At 41.3% G+C, this 17,867-nt stretch overlaps 1 protein-coding gene across 1 annotated transcript in view; it reads right to left on the reverse strand.

Annotated features, from left to right (window-relative positions):
• USP37 (ubiquitin specific peptidase 37) overlaps nt 1–17,867 on the reverse strand; it is a 52,998-nt gene extending 35,131 nt beyond the window's left edge. Inside the window, exons 1-7 of the mRNA XM_038421226.2 lie at nt 17,623–17,867; nt 14,779–14,997; nt 11,930–12,101; nt 11,278–11,378; nt 5,248–5,429; nt 4,798–4,872; nt 4,081–4,178 (exon numbers count right to left, since the gene is read on the reverse strand). Of these exons, the coding sequence (XP_038277154.1) occupies nt 4,081–4,178; nt 4,798–4,872; nt 5,248–5,429; nt 11,278–11,378; nt 11,930–12,101; nt 14,779–14,934 (784 nt within the window). The 5' untranslated portion in view covers nt 14,935–14,997; nt 17,623–17,867. The remainder of the gene's footprint in view (nt 1–4,080; nt 4,179–4,797; nt 4,873–5,247; nt 5,430–11,277; nt 11,379–11,929; nt 12,102–14,778; nt 14,998–17,622) is intronic.

Here is a 17,867-nt window from a genome sequence, read left to right on the forward strand (position 1 = left end):
GATTCGAATAATAAATGTTGCCATGTAAAACCGTAACTTCACAAGATTCAAGCACGTCTATTAAATGGACAGAGAATTATTGTTCACTTTCATCATGGTTTTGGGATGGAAGATGCAGAGTTCAGGCCAACTGCACAGCCTGAAGGACGTTTACTGCTGCCACCTGTACTTGCAGATAAACAGAGAACTTCTCTAATACTGAAGTCCTTTTAAAACCTATCTTTTTAAAAGACTTCACTCATCAGTTCAGCATCAACCTTACTTGTTCAACTAGCAAAATTGTAGTCTGAGCTATACCAAAATAAAGTGTATTCACATTTTTAAATCTGCACCAGCCAATGTTTCTCACAAAGGCAGATCTAGATTACATTCCCCTTTGTGAACAAGATACTCAACGTTTAGAATTGCAATAAACTACATCCTAGAATACTGTAGGAGCTGACTGAGGAGATATCCGAGCCACTAACGATTATCTTCAAAAAATCGTGGCGTTTTTCTGCGACCAGGGGAAGGCGATTTTCCTCAAAAATGGACGTTCCCTCTCGGACAAGTCTTGGACAGTTATCCCTATCCCAGGCTGCTCTCTCTCAGTGTGTGTACTCCACTTAGGAAGGAACTGTCAATTCCACACATACAAAATGGGAAATGACTGCCTAAGAAGGAATACTGAGGAAAGGGATCTGGGGGTTATAGTGGATCAAAAGCTAAATATGAGTCAACAGTGTCACATTGTGGCAAAAAAAAGTTAATAGCATTTTGGGATGTATCAACAGGAGTGTTGTAAGCAAGACACAAGTAGTAATTCTTTCACTGTACTCCACACTGATAAGGCCCCAACTGGAGTATTGTGTACTATTGTGGGCCCCACATTTCAGGAAAGATGTGGACAAATTGGAGAAAGGCCAGAGAAGAGCAACAAAAATGATTAAAGGTCTAGAAAACATGGCCTATGAGGAAAGACTGAAAAAATTGGATTTGTTTAGTTTGCAGAAGACTTGGGGGGACAGAGGGGACATAACAGTTTTCAAGTACATAAAATATTATTACAAGGAGGAGGGTGAAAAATTGTTCTCCTTAACCTCTGAGGACAGGACAAAAACCAAAAGGCTTCAATTGCAGCAAGGGAAAAACTTCCCAACTGTCACGGTAGATAGGCACTGAACAAATTGCCTAGTGAGGTTGTGGAATCTCTGTCGCCAGAAGTCTCTTTTTTTAAGAACAGATTAGACAAACACCTGTTGGGAATGGTCTAGTTATTACTTAGTCATGCCTTGAGTGCAGGTGACCGGATTAGATGACCTACTGAAGTCCATCTAGTCCTACAAATCCATGATTCTAAGAAAAGAATTGCATTAGAGTCTGTGTCTGCCACTTAACTATCTTGACTTGCCAGGACTATTTATTATGACCTCTCAAGGTCCTCTCCAGCCCTACATTTCTATGATTTCATTAATAATTTGAATTACCATAAAGCCTTAGAGCCCTAGTCATGGACCAAGAGCCCATTGTGTTAGGTGTTGTACAGACGGACTAAAAGACAGTTCTTGCCCCCAAAGACCTTCCAGTCTAAGTTTAAGACAAAAAACAACAGGTGGATAGCACAAGGAATCAGTGAGGTCTGGTCTACACTACCACGGTAAATCAATCTATGCTATGCTACTCCCGTTACGTGAATAATGGTACTGAAGTCGACATAGCTAGATCCACTTACCACAGTGTCTACACTGCGCTGTGTCAACGGGAGATGCTCTCCCGCTGACTTACCTTACGTTTCTCGGGAAGGTGAACTACAGAAATCAACAGGAGAGCACTCTCCATCGATTTAGCACATTTTCACCAGACCCACTAAATCGATACCGCTGCATCAATTGCAGCAGTGCCAATTTAGCTCCGTAGTTAAGAAATTCCCTGTGCAAATATTTGTCAAAAAATATATCAGTGCTCTTCATTATTTTTTGAAGTGGGGGCCACTTTGGCAAAAAACCTTCAATATGAGAGCCACATCAACCCGACAGACGGTTGAACACTCCGAGTTCTTTGTTGGTTGATATGGTAATATTACTGTTACTGGTAATATTGCTTGGGGTTCAGGAGGAGGTATGGGGGTCTGGCTCTGGGAAAGGGCTCATGGATGGGGCAAGGGCTTGGGGTGCAGGAGAGGGTATTGCGGGCTGGCTCTGGGAGACTTCAGGTTGGATGGTGGAAGAGCTATTCAGAACCTGCCCATTGAAGTGGCGGCACTTACTTTGGGTGGCCCCGGCCCCATGCCACTCCTGGAAGGGACAAACGCGCCCTTGCAGCCCTTGGAGGGCACATGGCTCTGTGTGCTGCCCCACTCTGCAGGCACCACCCCTGCAACTCCCATTGGCCACAGTTCCCCGTTCCCAGCCAATGGGAGCCGTGAGGGTGGTGCTTACAGGCAGGAGCAGCACACTGAGACCTCTGCTCACGCACTTTCGCCCCGGGGCCAGAGGGGCATGCTGGCCACTTCTGGGAGCAGAGTGAGGCCGGGTAGGTAGGGAGCCTGCCTTAGCTGCAATCCCACTGTGCTGCCAGAGAGCGTGATCAACAGGGAGCCGCACTTAGGGTCCATGGGAGCCGCCACTGGCTCATGGGATTTGCAGTGAAGAACACTGAAATGAATACTGGTCCCAGCATACCAGTGCCCGAAACATTGCCAAGTTTTTTGTAGGCATCATGGCAAACAAAAGCTAGGGAAGGATTTGAAGGAGACTAATTAATTTGTGCAGCAGATGTTTATGGGTAGCTCCTCCCAAGAATGAGCAGTAATGTGGGAGAAAGCACAAAGGCGCTTGTTTGAAAATTCAGCATGTGACCGATGGAGGCTGGTATTAATTGAAGTTGAGAACTCAATAGTGAATGAGAGATGATAGGTAAGCTTGGACCTGCAAGCCTGACTTCCGTACAGGGCAAACTGGTTGAAACTATAGAAAAGAACAAAATTGTCAGACATATAGATGAACATAATTTCTTAGGGAAAAATCAACATGGTTTTTGTAAAGAGAAATCATGCCTCACTAAATTGCATCCGATGAAGTGAACTGTAGCTCACGAAAGCTTATGCTCAAATAAATTTGTTAGTCTCTAAGGTGCCACAAGTTCTCCTTTTCTTTTTGCGAATACAGACTAACACGGCTGCTACTCTGAAACTAAATTTACTACAATTCTTTGAGCATGTGAACAAGGGGGATCATCTTGAATACCGTTTACATCTTGAATACTGCATGCAGATGTAGTCGCCACATCTCAGAAAAAGATATATTGGAATTGGAAAACATTCAGAAAAGTGTAACAAAAATGATTAGGGTATGGAACGGCTTCTATAAGAGGAGAGACTGATAAGACTGGAACTTTTCAGCTTGGAAAAGAGACAACTAAGGGAGGGATATGATAGAGGTCTATAAAATCATGATTAGTGTGGAGAAAGTAAATAAAGTGTTATTTACTCCTTCTCATAATACAAGAACTAGGGGTCACCAAATGAAATTAATAGGCAGTAGGTTTAAAACAAACAAAAGGAAGTATTTTTTCACACAACACACTGTCAACCTGTGGAACTCCTTGCCAGAGGATGTTGTGAAGGCCAAGACTATAAGAGGGTTCAAAAAAGAACTACATAAGTTCACAAAGAACAGGTCCACCAATGGCTATTAGCTAGGATGGGCAGGGATTGTGTCCATAGCCTCTGTTTGCCAGAAGCTGGAAGTGGGCGACAGGGGATGAATCACCAGATGATTGCCTGTTCTGTTCATTCCCTCTGGGGCGCCTGGCATTGGCCACTGTTAGAAGACAGGATATACTGGGCTAGATAGACCTTTGGTCTGACCCAGTATGGCCATTCTTACGATAGTCTGTGAACGGCCTTGAAAGTGAATACAAGTAGCTTATATTTGATGTAATAGAGGAGGGAGCCAGTGGAGGACTTCAAAGAGGTGGCTGACATGGTCAAAGCGACAGGCTAGGAAAACTATTTTTGCAGCAGCTTTCTTAATGGATATGAGTGGAGCAAGACCACATTTTTTTCTAGGCCAGAGAAAAGGAAATAAAATGCATGTTTACCTGATGTCCTGTTCTCCTCTGTCTGTTTCAGATTCAGCTGTTTCTCTCTGCTACTATTTAAAAACTTCCATGCTGTATCAGTTATAGCTTTGTTATTGCTACAAATAAATGGGAGCTGAAGTCAGAGCAGTTATGTGAAATACAGTTTTTTCCTAGTTAATGTTTACACTTGAAATTTTTTTAGATATTTAATTTATTGGCCTTTGTTATAATTAACTATGAAGTATGTACACCTCATCAGCAAACAAATTTAGCCAACTAATTCATTAAACAGGCCTTTTCACTATCATGTCAAACACAGCCTACATATCTCTGCTGTATTAAATACCATCCCCCTTTGTGCTGTGACCTCTTACAAGTCAAAGCTGAAACCCAGTAAGACAATTTCTGTCAAAACAAGTGCAAATTACCACCAAAAGGCAAATATCCCAAATATTTATTTAGCATCCAACACCATTATAGAAGATGTGTTCGGTTAGTGCTAACTTACAAGGCATACACATTGTCTGCAAATAACATACTACCGCAGAATTAACATACCTATATAGGGCTCTCTCTCACTCCCTAGGCCTTAACCCTTTCCAAACATATATTACAATGTTATTTTGACAAAGATAGATCTGGGTATTCTTTTCAACAAGACTCATATTTGAAGAGTAGGTGGGCACATGCGGGAGGAATCTGCATCAGAAACTACAAAAATAAGCAATAACTTACGATGAAGAATCATTCTCTTTGGGATAATCTTCATTCATCTCTGAACCAGAGGGCTGTGTTCTTTTCCTCTTTTCACTAACATAGCACAAGAATAAATCATTTCAAGGAATCATTAATTCAGACAGACAAAGTCAAACCTCTTCCTCCACCACGCATGCCTCATGTGCTCTCTGTACTTCCTACTACCCTTTCACAATTTTCAAATTTGAAATCTAAAATACAACAAAGAATTTTGCACACACAGCTCTTCTAGGTTGTTCCCGGAGCTAATGGACCAGCCATAAGCTAGAAATGTGATTGTTAATGCTTTTTTCAAAGCAATACCAAAAAATTATAAAAATGAACCAAAAGGGCTTATACGTACTTGTACATGCAGTAAATTGTTAAGATTACACATTTGTATAGTGCTAAATTTTGATGACAGCATATTGAAGGAACTTTATTTCATACCGGTTTTCCAATAAGCCCGTTCTATGAGGAGTTGACAAAGTGGGAGACACTGAAATGTTAATCCTGTTGCTAGGTGTTCCACTTCCTGGGGAAGTCTTAACAGATGTTCTACTTGGGCTGCCCAGCACCTTTCGAAATGGATTTTCTTCCTTTCCCTCCACAGTCACTCTTTTGGAAGGAACCTGCAAAATCCAGCAGGGGAAATCCACAATAATCAAAACTGAAAATGACTATCATTATTCTAAAGTGGCATTCACATGCATCTCCCTCAAATGCGGTATACGAAAACAAGGAAATGCAAAAGTTTAAGGACAGTAGAGTTTAATGTTGCACGGATGGAGTAAAGTTTGCATATGTGAAAAGCCATTGTAAAAACCACCAGATTATGGACACGAATACACGAAGTATCCATGCAAACTTTATCCTTCTTCCCCTCCCACACTGTCAGCGTCACTGATGTTGTTTCTACAGCACACTAATTCTTTCAGATACAGACCATATCTTAGGTCTTCTGAGATGCACCTACTACACCTTTGGGTGCTATAAAATAAAGTGCAATAATATTAAGACATATTTTTTAAGAACAGTGTCCCGTTGCTGTTGACCAAACAAACAAAAACAAATGTAATGCCATGGAAAGAGGTGGCATAGTTGACTAATTCTAAGTAATATTGGTAGGTTTCATCTTAAGGACTGAACTAGAGGGACTTAACCGGGCTGTACTCAGCATTAGTTTTTATTTTAAGACTCTAAGCAGCACTGAAAATTTGTTTGGAATAATCTTAAAACAACTTCCGTTTCGGGTTGCAATAAAAGGATTGACTTGGCACTTTCACAGAATTGTTATGTAACTGAAAGCCTTTGAATACGGAGTGAAACTTACAGTAAAGTGACTGATCTAGGCATCATGGCAAAGGGTTCTCTGTTCTTTGCAAACAACTCTCACCTCATACCTGATAAACTCAATACACCAAATTCACCTTACAGGATATTTATCATAAAGAGTTACATATAAGGTACAGAAAGCTCATAACATGTCAAGATTCATAATCATTGTGAGATGTATGTATGGGTAGTATTTAAGGAATAATGTATTTACATTGAAAGTATGCTTTATGGATTTGGAGTAGAAATTAGTCACTAGGTCTCAGTGATGGCCCACTTGGGCAGGGGGGAGTTGTTACTCCATCCTGTTTGACTAGTGATGCAACGCAAGGCTCAATTGTTTAGACTTGCGCAATACTAAATCTCAGAAGACGAAACCATCTGAGGCAACAACAAAACACACACACTCAAAGGTAGCACTTCACAAGACAGGGGTTCACCCTGTCTTTGACCAGAAACAAAATGCTGTTTTCACTATAACAAACAAAGAAGCACTCTGTATCCATTCACTGAGAAAACCCCCTGTGGAACATGGGTGCTTTCAGGAACATTTGGATCCTGGTTCTTGAGAAACTAGGCAGCTCTGCAACAGGCTGTACTCTGGGGGAGAATCTACTTTATTAAATAGGAAAGATAACCATTAATAAGTGCAGATCCGGGGTCATATTTTGTGGATTTTGTTTTGTATTATAACCTTTTGTTTCCACCACTCTCTATTTCTAGTTAAATCTTATTTTTTCTTAAATAGCCTACTTTTGTTTTATTGTAAATGCTCATAAGTGCTGTGTGTTTACAGGAGCAGGGATTTAAGGTAAAACTGCGGTACACTGTACCTTTCAGAGCAGAGGATATGGAATTTCTGTGAGTAGCCAGTGTCAGGGGATGGATATCACAGGGCAACAATTCAAAGGGTGCTCCTGAGTAGATTCTGCACCAAAAAATTCAAAACTCTGTACCAAAAAAATTCAAAATTCTGCATATTTTATTTGTCAAAATAATGTAATATAATCATACCAGTTTCAATTGCCTGGGTAATTTATTTAAACTACAATACAGAAAAAAAGTCACAATAACTATTCAGCACATGAAAATTAAGTTACAAACATTTGGTAACTAATACCCTGCATTCCAGTAATAATTCTGAATTTTCATTCAAATTACATTACAGATGGGGGGAAAAAAAAAATAGAATGTCATTTTAAATTGCTCAGACTTTCACACATGAAAGTCATAGTATTCCTAATCATTGTCCCGCATTTCAGTGCAATCCAGTATTGTCATTTAAATTATAGTACAGAAAACAAAGAGCCTTCAAGTTTTTCTCACTCAGCGATTTCCTTCTGCTAGAAAGGATCAAATTGTACAGTGACAAATTTCTCTTTGCATCTGCATAATTTCAAACAGCATTTACCCAATTCAAGGCCGGTTCGGCGATATTTGGAATTCTCAGTCATTGAAACCCAAAACACTTAGAGGTCTACAAAAATAGGTTGACATTGAATAGCTTCAAGCACAAACTTTTCCCTGTACTATTTTAGCTCCTGTTCAGGTACTTCAGAAAAAACAGGTATTGTTTGAAAGTATTCATAGCGTTCTGGCAGTATATACACACGATGAGGATCCAATAACCTACAAGCCTTCAGAAAATTTAGGCCTGGTTGTCCAAATGACAAATATTTGTCAAGCTTTTCAGATGCTTCATGGAATGCCGCTTTAAAGAAATCTAGATAGGCAAATCTTTTAACAGGAGATAAGTTTTCTGCCTCCCTAAATTTGAAGAACTCCGAAGTGCTTTCTGAAGGGAGCTCTAGATGTGAACTGAAATATATCTGCAGTTCTTCCAGAAGGTCAAATGCTTTAATTGTGCAAGGCTTCCTGCTCTCAAATGCCAGATTTAAACTGAGAATTTGTTCACAAAATTATGTGCTAGAAAAGTGATCTGTACTTTCAACAATGCATAATTAGTTGGGTCATACAGCATTTTCCGAATAGTTTGCAGAGAAACTGGGTAGCTGCTATTGCACTCTTCATTAAAGAACTCTTTGTAGAACTGCAAGTTCTTAAAGTGATACCCGACAGCATGGAACCAGCTGATCCAGCGTGTTCCACCTGGGCTAGGAGGCATGGATGCTTTGACATCTGGAGACTCCTCTTGTAGTTTCTGGTTCATGAAACAGAGGTACCTCGCTTTCCTACAACCAGAGTCATAGAACATGTTTTTGAAGCACCTTAAAATGTATCAACCAGCTGAAAAGGTTTTCTAAATGATTCACCAATTAAGTTAACAATATGTGCCAAACAGGTTATATGCACAAAATTTGGAAACCATGTAGAAAACACAGAATCAAATGATATTTTCATGTAACTAGTATCGTCAGTGTCAATTACTATAACATTTTCATAATCAATCTGGAACTCACTTACTGCTTTGAGTACAGCCTGTGAAACAGTTGAGTGATTAACAGCATCTAAAAACACCATATCCACCATAAAAGAGTTAACATGCCCACTGCAATAAGGTTGTAATGGTGCAAACAGTACATTCAGAACTGATCTTGCCTCATCATCACAACATTCAACAATGATAACAGTGATTTTCTTGTCTTTAAGCTTCAGTTTTAAGTTTTCCTTTTCTTTGAGGTACACTTCAAGTAAGTACGTCTCAGTCAGTTGTGTCCTACAAAGAACTTAACCATCATTCTGTACCCTGCTGTCAAGAAATTCCCTCACAAGTGGGTGGTCAGTCTTTGACAGGGGGATGTTGGCACCTGCTAGTGTTGTCACGCATGCTGTACAAATCTGAAAGCAGAAGAAGTTAGATAAATCTTGAGTGAGCACAAATATTTACCATCTATGTAACATCTTTAATCTTAGATTAATACATTTATTCATATATTTAGCTCTGAATTTCTAGATTTTAATTTAGATTTATAGTATAGTAAATGGTCACAGTCATCATTTACAAAAAAGATGCTTAAAAACAGAGCCGTCTATTCAAGATTTCAAAGAAAGCGGAAAGATCCCATTGCTATGACTGTTCTATGCTACTTATCTTATTTTTCTGTATTATAACATTTTCTTATATTTCCACTCACCTCCACATGTTCTCTCTCTGCCGGTGTTTTGTTTTTCAGTGGACTTGTAATAGTCTTCTGATTTTTATTTCTGCCTTCCTCTTGAGCTGCATCTTCCTTCAGTTTGGGTTTTTTTTTTTTTGATGCAAAATGATCCATAATTACAGACCTCTGTCATAACTGAGAACAATACTGCACAATGTGCAAAATAATTTGTCCCCATGTGCATGAAGTTCTGTGGGGAATTCTTGAGCACGAGAAGCTGGTGTAGCTGTTTTTGATGCGTGATATGAAGGCTGTTCACACTGTGCAAAAGAACGAATATCCCTTTGCCCTTTGGTAACTTCATCTGGACCTGGCTGGGTACTTTGGGAAATGTTTGGTTCCGATTTTCCTGACATTTTATTGACTGCTCTAAATGTTTTATTTGCCCTCAAAGTCTTTTTTTTTTAAAATGGATAGAGTAAAATAAATCCTTAAGTGTAATCTAACCCCATTGTGCCACTTTGGCACAGGAAAAAAGTGAGAAAGCACACAGATCTTCCTAGCTGAGGATTCTCTTACTGTCATTTATAATAAGACTCCTTTACATCACTCTGGTAATGTAGCGGCCTTAAAACTTTCACAGATTCCTGGAGGAATTGACTGAGAATGGGAACTATTTACTAACAATAGAACATTAACAAAGTTACTACCAGGCAGGCTGCTACATTTCTGCCTTAGAGAATGAGAACAATTAACCATCAACAGCACCTTTATCAACATTAATACACAGTCAGGCTGCTACATTTGTGCCTGAGAGAACGAGATCAATTAAGTAGCAGGCAGGCTGCTACATTTCTGCCTCTAGCCTGCCTCATGCATAATAAAAAGCCGTACTCTACCACCCAGTGAGCTGCAGTAGCAAGCAAGAGGAACAGAGTCTCTCTTTCTCTCGCTTGTTGGCACGCACATAAGCCCAGCCCTGCACCCCCAAGACGATGCTCAACCATGCAGGCACACACGCCCAGCCCCCCTCCCCCGTCTCTGAGGCTGCTCTAGGCACGCTGGAACAGATGCACTGCCTGGACTTCCAGGGACGAGGTGCATTTCCCCCAGCAGATTTATTTTTTATTTTTCTGTGCGGGGGGAGAGGGGGGGCACAAGAAAATGCGGGCCATATGAATTCTGCATCCCCACCGGGGGCAGAATTCTGTCAGGAGTAAAAGGGACTCAGGGATGGGGTGCAGCTACTGTTAAACTACAAGTTAGAGCTGGCATAGCCTAGAAGAGTGCTTGAATGGCTGCAAGGTTGGTGGTGTCAGGAAGCTGACACCCAGCTACAACAAGACTCTCCTTCAGTGAAGACTGGGGGTAGAGCAAGGTGACTTGCAGTCCTGGGTATCCCAAGAACCGTCACAGCGACAAGCAAAGGAGTCAACAAAAAGCGACCTCAAGAAAAGTGGGTTTCAGTAAAGTAGGTCTGACAATTTTGTCTGAAAGGCTGAAGAGAATCTCACAAAAGATTAAAATCAGACTAATCCGATACCAAAAACTGTTTAACAGATGTTTACTATGCAAAATGTCACTTCCAGCCAAATCTGCCAATTATCGTATACGTGAGCTTTGCATTTTTATTTCATCTATCATACCCAACTTCTGTGCAGTGTTTCAGCATAAAAACTTAAAGCAACATTCAGAACTACGCTGGGTGCAGACCCTTAAGTATACGTTTTCCTCCTTTACTTCACTTCTCCAGCAGACTGACTTGCCTAGCCAACAAGGAGTAAATGCACCCTTCCGGAACCAGTCAATGACGTTCCTGGATCATACAGAAGACTGGAACACACTTTTCCCACTACCCTACCAAGTGGTCAACTAATGGTGTGTATCTCTCTCTCTCTCTCTCTCTCTCTCTCTCTCTCTCTCTGAGCCTGTCCTGCTTCAGAAGGCTTGGGACACAAACTGGAATCACCTATTGTGCTACTACAATATGCATCATACACACAAAATGAGGGGGGAAGAGAGGAAGTGATTAAAAGGAACTGGGGAAAAGCAAAGATCTGACATGTAAACAAACTGTTTAACAAACCTGGTTTTCAATATATGGAAATTGCCTGTTAGCTTCCTTCTGGGTCGTCCTGCTGCCCAGAACACCTCCAAAGCTGCCAGATCCCTGAGACGGTTTCACAGCTGACAACAAATGCACACGCCATTTAGTTTACTTGTAGTTCTATATATCCTTGCTTTCTTTGTCAGAAATCATTTAAGGCTAGATTTTCAAAACATTCACCAGATGTATGTGTAAAACCCAGAATCTATACCTGGCAGACAATACAATATCAGGAGTGCATGTGTTTAAAAAGAAAAAGTTTACAGATTTTCCTCCTACAGTCTGTGTACTTAATGTGCAACAAAACCCAAGTGTTCAAAGAAAGGAGAGGAAACTGTGCATGTCTTTGAACATAGTAAACGATTGGTAACCATTTTTCAAATACCAACATACTTATAAATTATATACTATGCATACCAACATTGCAGGAAAGTTACATAAACATTAAAATAAAATTGAGTTCAATGGCCCAAAGAAAAGTATTCAAACAAAAGCAACGCAAGGAATAAACAGCTTTAAAAAAAGATGGTCAAAGATGGACAAAATAGTCAAAGGTGAACTGACAAACTAATTCAAAATCTTATCTTTATCCAACCTGCTATTAACACAATTTGCATTGTTTTGCGCTTACCAGTATGAACCCTGTCATGGAGGACTGCATCCAGATACATCCTCATTTCGTTTGCATCCTTAGATGGTACCTTATCAATAGTCAGGAAGCTGGCATCCTTTAGTGTTAGCATCAGGCAACACAATTTTCCACCATTTGGTCGTAGGACCACAGTTTTAATGTTATGGCTTAGCTGGCAAGAAAGTAAAGGTATAACATAGATCACTGTAAGAAATTAAATTATTTAAGTACTTCCACAATAAAAAAACAAACAAACTCCAAAACCAGTTATGTTGGCCAAGAGTTATAAAGAAAGAAAATGTATTTAAATATAAGTATTTCCTCCTCCTCCATACTGAGTCATCACTAAACCTTAAGTTAATATGGTTAATGAATTTTTAAAATGCCACTCAGAAAAGGCAACACTATCACTGACAAGCCTCTATTTTCAAGTGTTTACAACGTTCAGAAACTTTCTTCACTGGATTCAAATTTCTTGATTCTCTCAATCCTAAAGGAATGAGAGTTCAGTAAAATTTCATTTAGCTGCCAGAGATATCAAAATTAAAGAAACTTTTAATCAATCAAGCATTTTTTTTTCAGATTTTTATCTGTTGTTCAATAACTCAAGACTTTTAGAAACTTTCATATAGTTTAGCCCTCAAAAGATAAAAATTCTTGACAAGTTGGAAAAAACTGGCTTGGTAATCAGTATCAAAAGACTGCTGAGTATTCAGTACGCATTTAACTTGGTTTCTTTATTTTTTTATAAAGTAAAAAATTTACTTTTGCAACAAGTCAAATACAACGTTAACATAAAAAAAAAGTTGCCCTCTCTAATTAATCCACATATTCCTTCTCACTTTCTGCTAGGTTGGCTACGAGAAATCACCTGATCAATGATATATTTTTTGGTTGTGCGTAGGTAGAAGAAAACTTTTTTAAACAGATGAATAAACAGAGTTCTTGGTATCTTCGGGAACCAAGTTATGCATCACTGTAACATTTCTAGTGTAGACATAATCCACTTCAGTCAGTGATTAGTTTTTCATTTGGTGAAGCTACCCTTCCACCATCTTTTATGCCCAATCCTTGCTTTTTTAATTAACTGAAAACTTTCAGTACAGCAAGAATTCAAGTGGGGCCTTCAAATCTTCCACTCTCTCCTAAAACAAGTACACCAGAAAAGACTGGTTTCAGAGTAGCAGCCGTGTTAGTCTGTATTCGCAAAAAGAAAAGGAGTACTTGTGGCACCTTAGAGACTAACAAATTTGTTAGTCTCTAAGGTGCCACAAGTACTCCTTTTCTTTTTACCAGAAAAGACTGTCAATCATGTCACCATCCAAGGTCAAACCTCCTGTTGCAACTTAAAAAGCTCTGAAGACATAACAGTATTCATCCTCCATTCTCTCCAGCCACCAGTTGTGTCTTGTTTAAACTAGATTATAAAGTCTCTGGGACAAAGAATGTCTTTTACTATATATGTCTGTATATAGAATCTAGCACAATGGGGCCCCAACTCAGCTGAGGCCTCTAGGCACCACTAACAATCATTTTTTACAAGTATGAAGAGCTGCTAGCTTCCAGAGAGAGAAATATTTAATTCAATTTGTCTCTAGAACAGGACAATAGGATCTACCAAACCTGCAGATGAAGAGGTTTCTGAGTAATCTGAATTGGAAGACAGAAAAAGGGACTAAAATTCCTCCCAGTGTTTCCTATTACAGGAACTGTTGTTTCAATACTTGAATATCACCAAATTGCTGAGAATTAAGTTCACACACTTTGCTTATCACCTTACAGTTGGCATGATCCCTATTTTTCTACCAACATGCTCATTAAAATCTTTGGCAGCACGATACTAGAGTTACTCATCTCATCAATCCAAACAAATTCCCTGCCATTAATACACAACTTTGCTCTTCCGTTCCTAATGTAGATTCAGCAGGTACCTTCTGGACCATTAAATCCATCCCATCCACTGAAGGGAACCCTCCCCAGGACTCATCAGGTAAGAAGGCAGACAGTCCTTAGGGATATTAAATATACAGTAGCACATAGACGAAGAATCACCCAAGCTAATCTTTTTCTTACATAGAAAACATAGGACTTGCCATACTGGATCCAACCCAACTTTTATTCTTTTATATTTTATATGTCTTTTTTAGATTGTAAGCTCTTCAGGAGAAGCACTGTATCTTCATGTGTGTTTGGACGTGGTGTTTGGGGCACCCACAGTAATTTAAAAAATAATTAGGAGGAATGGGATGTAAATAAGAGAAGGAGAATTTAGGCTGAATGTATGAGACTTCCTGACAGCGAGATCTATCAAGTCTCCCAAGGGAAGTGGTGGAAGTCAGGTTTCTTGGCACATTTAAAATCTAGATTGGACAGAACTGTAGTCCATGTACAATAGTGAAGAGTCTTGCAGCTGGACTAAGGGTATGTCTACACTGGGAATTTTCAGCAGCTCAACTGGGAAAAGTGCTAGTGCAGACAAGGTGCAGGTGACCTAATAGGTCTTCACATACGTGCTCTGAAAGTTTATCAAATAAGCAAAGAGTTTCAAAAAGGTAATTAAAAAAGCAAGATACTACATAGTTTGGTCATTTTCTTTCATGTCTTAAGCTTTTCCATTTCTTCCCAATTAATGGTTTGCTCACTCCTGCCTTGGCATTCCACCCAACAATACACCTGAATAATTTAAAGTATGGTTATACAAAAGGATTAGTGTTCTGGAAATGAAAACCAAGGAAGAGTCACAAAGGGAAGTTTGTGTGATATTTAGTAGTCTTGGAGATGACAGCTGTTCACAAAAGGGAACAATCCACATGCATTGCTCATACAAAACAACTTGATATTTGGAGTACCTGAAATGTCTTTGGAATTCCTCCAACATTGTAGTGAACCACTAGACTCACTTTGTTGTCCTTCTCCACAATTTCAAAGCTTCCTTCTTTCCATTTTGTAATCCCAGTTTGTATGCTGCGCATCCGGACAGGTCCATGCACCTTCAGTGGAGCCATTTTTTTTTTTAAAACAAATAAATAACTTATAACAGATTAACTAAATTTACTTCACCTTGAAACCTGTTAAAAATAAGAAAATTAAAATTGGCAACTGGCAAATATATCTGCATAAAGTGTAAAAATAAGGAATAGCGTATTTTATTTTACGTATTTACGTATTTTTATTTCAGAAGTTTATGAAAAAATAGAATAATACATTAAACCAAACATGGATAAAGAAATCTTCCACAATTTGGACAGCATTACTTTAACCCAGTGATCCCCGAACTTTTCAGGGTCGTGATCCCCTTACCCCATCCATGCTCCCCCTCCACCAGGCTGGGGGTGAGGCTGTGGCTCGGGGGGGGAGGGGGAATGTGGACAAGGGTAAGGGGGCTGAGGCTGGGGCCACAGATGAGCACTGGGCCAGGAGCAGAGGTGGGTGGATCTCCCTCCTGGTCTGTCGGCCGTGGGGGCTGGCCCAGGCCCCAGCCATGGGGTGTGCCCCACAGTTTGGAGATCTGTGCTTTAACCCCTAAATGTTTAACGTTAGGTGAGACACCTAAAGATCTTGCAAATCTAATAATGTAGTTTCCACAGAGTTTCCAAAACAAATCCACCTTTAGCTAAGACCAAGCAGGGAATGATGATGGGTAAGGGAGAAAAAACAACACTTTTTATATTTTATTTTATTTTTAAGGAAACCACTTGTTTCCAAAATTAGACAATAAAACATCCAATGAGAAATCTGCTTTTAGTAACAAAATTTATTCTTCATATTTTATATGCTTGAATCACTGTCACCTCAACCTCACACATTTCTCTGTCTCAGTCACCTGTTGCATCTTGTCATTGGTCCAGATTGCAAGTATAGATTGTACTAAGTGCTGTACCAATGTAAAAATACAATGAGACTCCAACTTGACTGAGACTTCTAAGCAATACTAATACAAATTACTAAAATAACGTGACCAATCATTCTGTAAATACTTCATCTTTTGATAGGCATTGTCTGATAAAAGCTTCTTTCTTTCCTTGGTTTTTTAATAATATGAACAAACATAAAACCACACTTTTCTATTTAACTTTTGACTAAAACACTATTCTTAATTACAACCTAGACACACACAAGGTACAGTAACTAAGTAGCAGGGTCAAAATAGTTCAAGTTTGAACAACACAGTTTTAAGGGAGTTTCTTTAAAGACAATGAGGGTGTTTCCGCAGGTTAATCAGCAACAATATGTATATCAGAGTTCCTTACTGAACTTGCCCTTTCATCACTAACTCTGACACAAATTCCATGAAAGGTGATGCAGTTTATCCAAAAACACAAGACTAAGAAGTTGCATTCCATCACCATTCCTTAGTGTAGACTTTTTCTCTCTCCATTTCTGCTCTGCTAGTGAAAGCAATGGGGGGAGACGCCAATACACACAAGATACAGGTGTCAGCTAGATCTGCTCTCAGCAAGGTTATACACGTTAGTCAAAACCAGTGCTTCCTCCATTACTGGCACCTGTAGAGCTGCACTGGAGGGAAATATTAAGCAAAAGTCTAGCGTAAACATATCTACAGACCAGACTGCTGTCAATGGCTAAAGCTGAGTACTTAAGTATTTTGCCACTTTTTATTGCAGCTTATTCTCTCCACTCCCCTTTAGTTTTCTTGCAACAATGTAGACAGGCCAATTGGACAGAAGACAGCAAACTACAGACTCACACTGTTCAAACAGAGAAACATTTTCTGACCATGACATGACATCCCCCGACCCCATTTTTGATGGTGAAAGAATTAAAAGCACGCTTTCTTTTCCAAATATCAGAGGGGTAGCCGTGTGAGTCTGTATCCACAAAAACAACAAGGAATCTGGTGGCATCTTAAAGACTAACTAATCTATCTGGGCATTAGCTTTCGGGGGTAAAAAATCCACTTATTCAGGTGCATGAAGAAGTGGGTTTTACACCCACAAAAGCTCATGCCCAAATAAATCTGTTAGTTTTTAAGGTGCCACCGGACTCCTCCTTGTTTTCCTTTTCCAAAGAGCAGTTTGATATAGATAAACACCAGGAAGACAGGCCAGCTACAGGCCTCCGCCCCGTCCCAGAACTGCTGTGCTCAGGTCAGCGCGGGTCCCCAGACCTGCGAGCCCTTCCCCACACATCCCCCGAGGTTGGTGGATCCAGATCCTTCTCCCCACTGAACAGGGAAGGAAATGAAGGCCTGGAGCAAGCGGGGGGTTCGGGGTTACACAGCAACGCCTCTCTACGCCCTGCATGTTGGGTAAGGGCAGGGGGTCCCCAGGAGTGTCCCAAACGCCACAGGCCGGGCCATGGCATGAGCACACAGGAGAGGGGAGCCCGGGGCCCCCCGCCGGGGGGGGGGGCACAGCGCGGAGGGGAGAGAAGCCGCCAGGGCTGCGGGCAGCCCGAAGAGGGGGCACCAGGCCGGGGGGGGGAGGGTAAGTCTGGGGGGGCGCCTAACGCTCCGGGCTAGAGAGCGACCCCGGGGCTGCCCATGGGGGGAGGGGGGAACCGGGACTCCGCATCCGTGTGGTGGGGGGGGGGGGAGGGGACCGCAGCGCCGGGGGCAGCCGGGCTCCCCTTGTCTGCGTGCGTGCGTGCGTGCGGGGGGGGGGGGGGTTATGGCCCTTCCCCGGCCGCCCCCGCGGCTTCCCCTCCCGCCAGCCCCAGCCCAGCTCCGCTACCTGCCGCTCGGCGTCTCCCGAGGCCCCGCCGGCGCGCGCGCGCTCGCTCGCTCGCTCCTCAGGGAGACCGGGGGGCGGGGGGGGAGGCAGATGGCGGGAAGCGGGCAGCAGCAGCGCGAGACTCCCCGCGCGCGACACGCACGCACGGCGCGGGCACGTCACCACGCCGCGGAGCACACGCGCGCAGGCGCGGGGTGGACCCCCCTCCGCGTCCCCAGAATTCACCGCGCGCGGGCTTGGTCGGC

Source organism: Dermochelys coriacea, chromosome 11, assembly GCF_009764565.3.
Source record: "Dermochelys coriacea isolate rDerCor1 chromosome 11, rDerCor1.pri.v4, whole genome shotgun sequence".
Taxonomy (NCBI): domain Eukaryota; kingdom Metazoa; phylum Chordata; order Testudines; family Dermochelyidae; genus Dermochelys; species Dermochelys coriacea.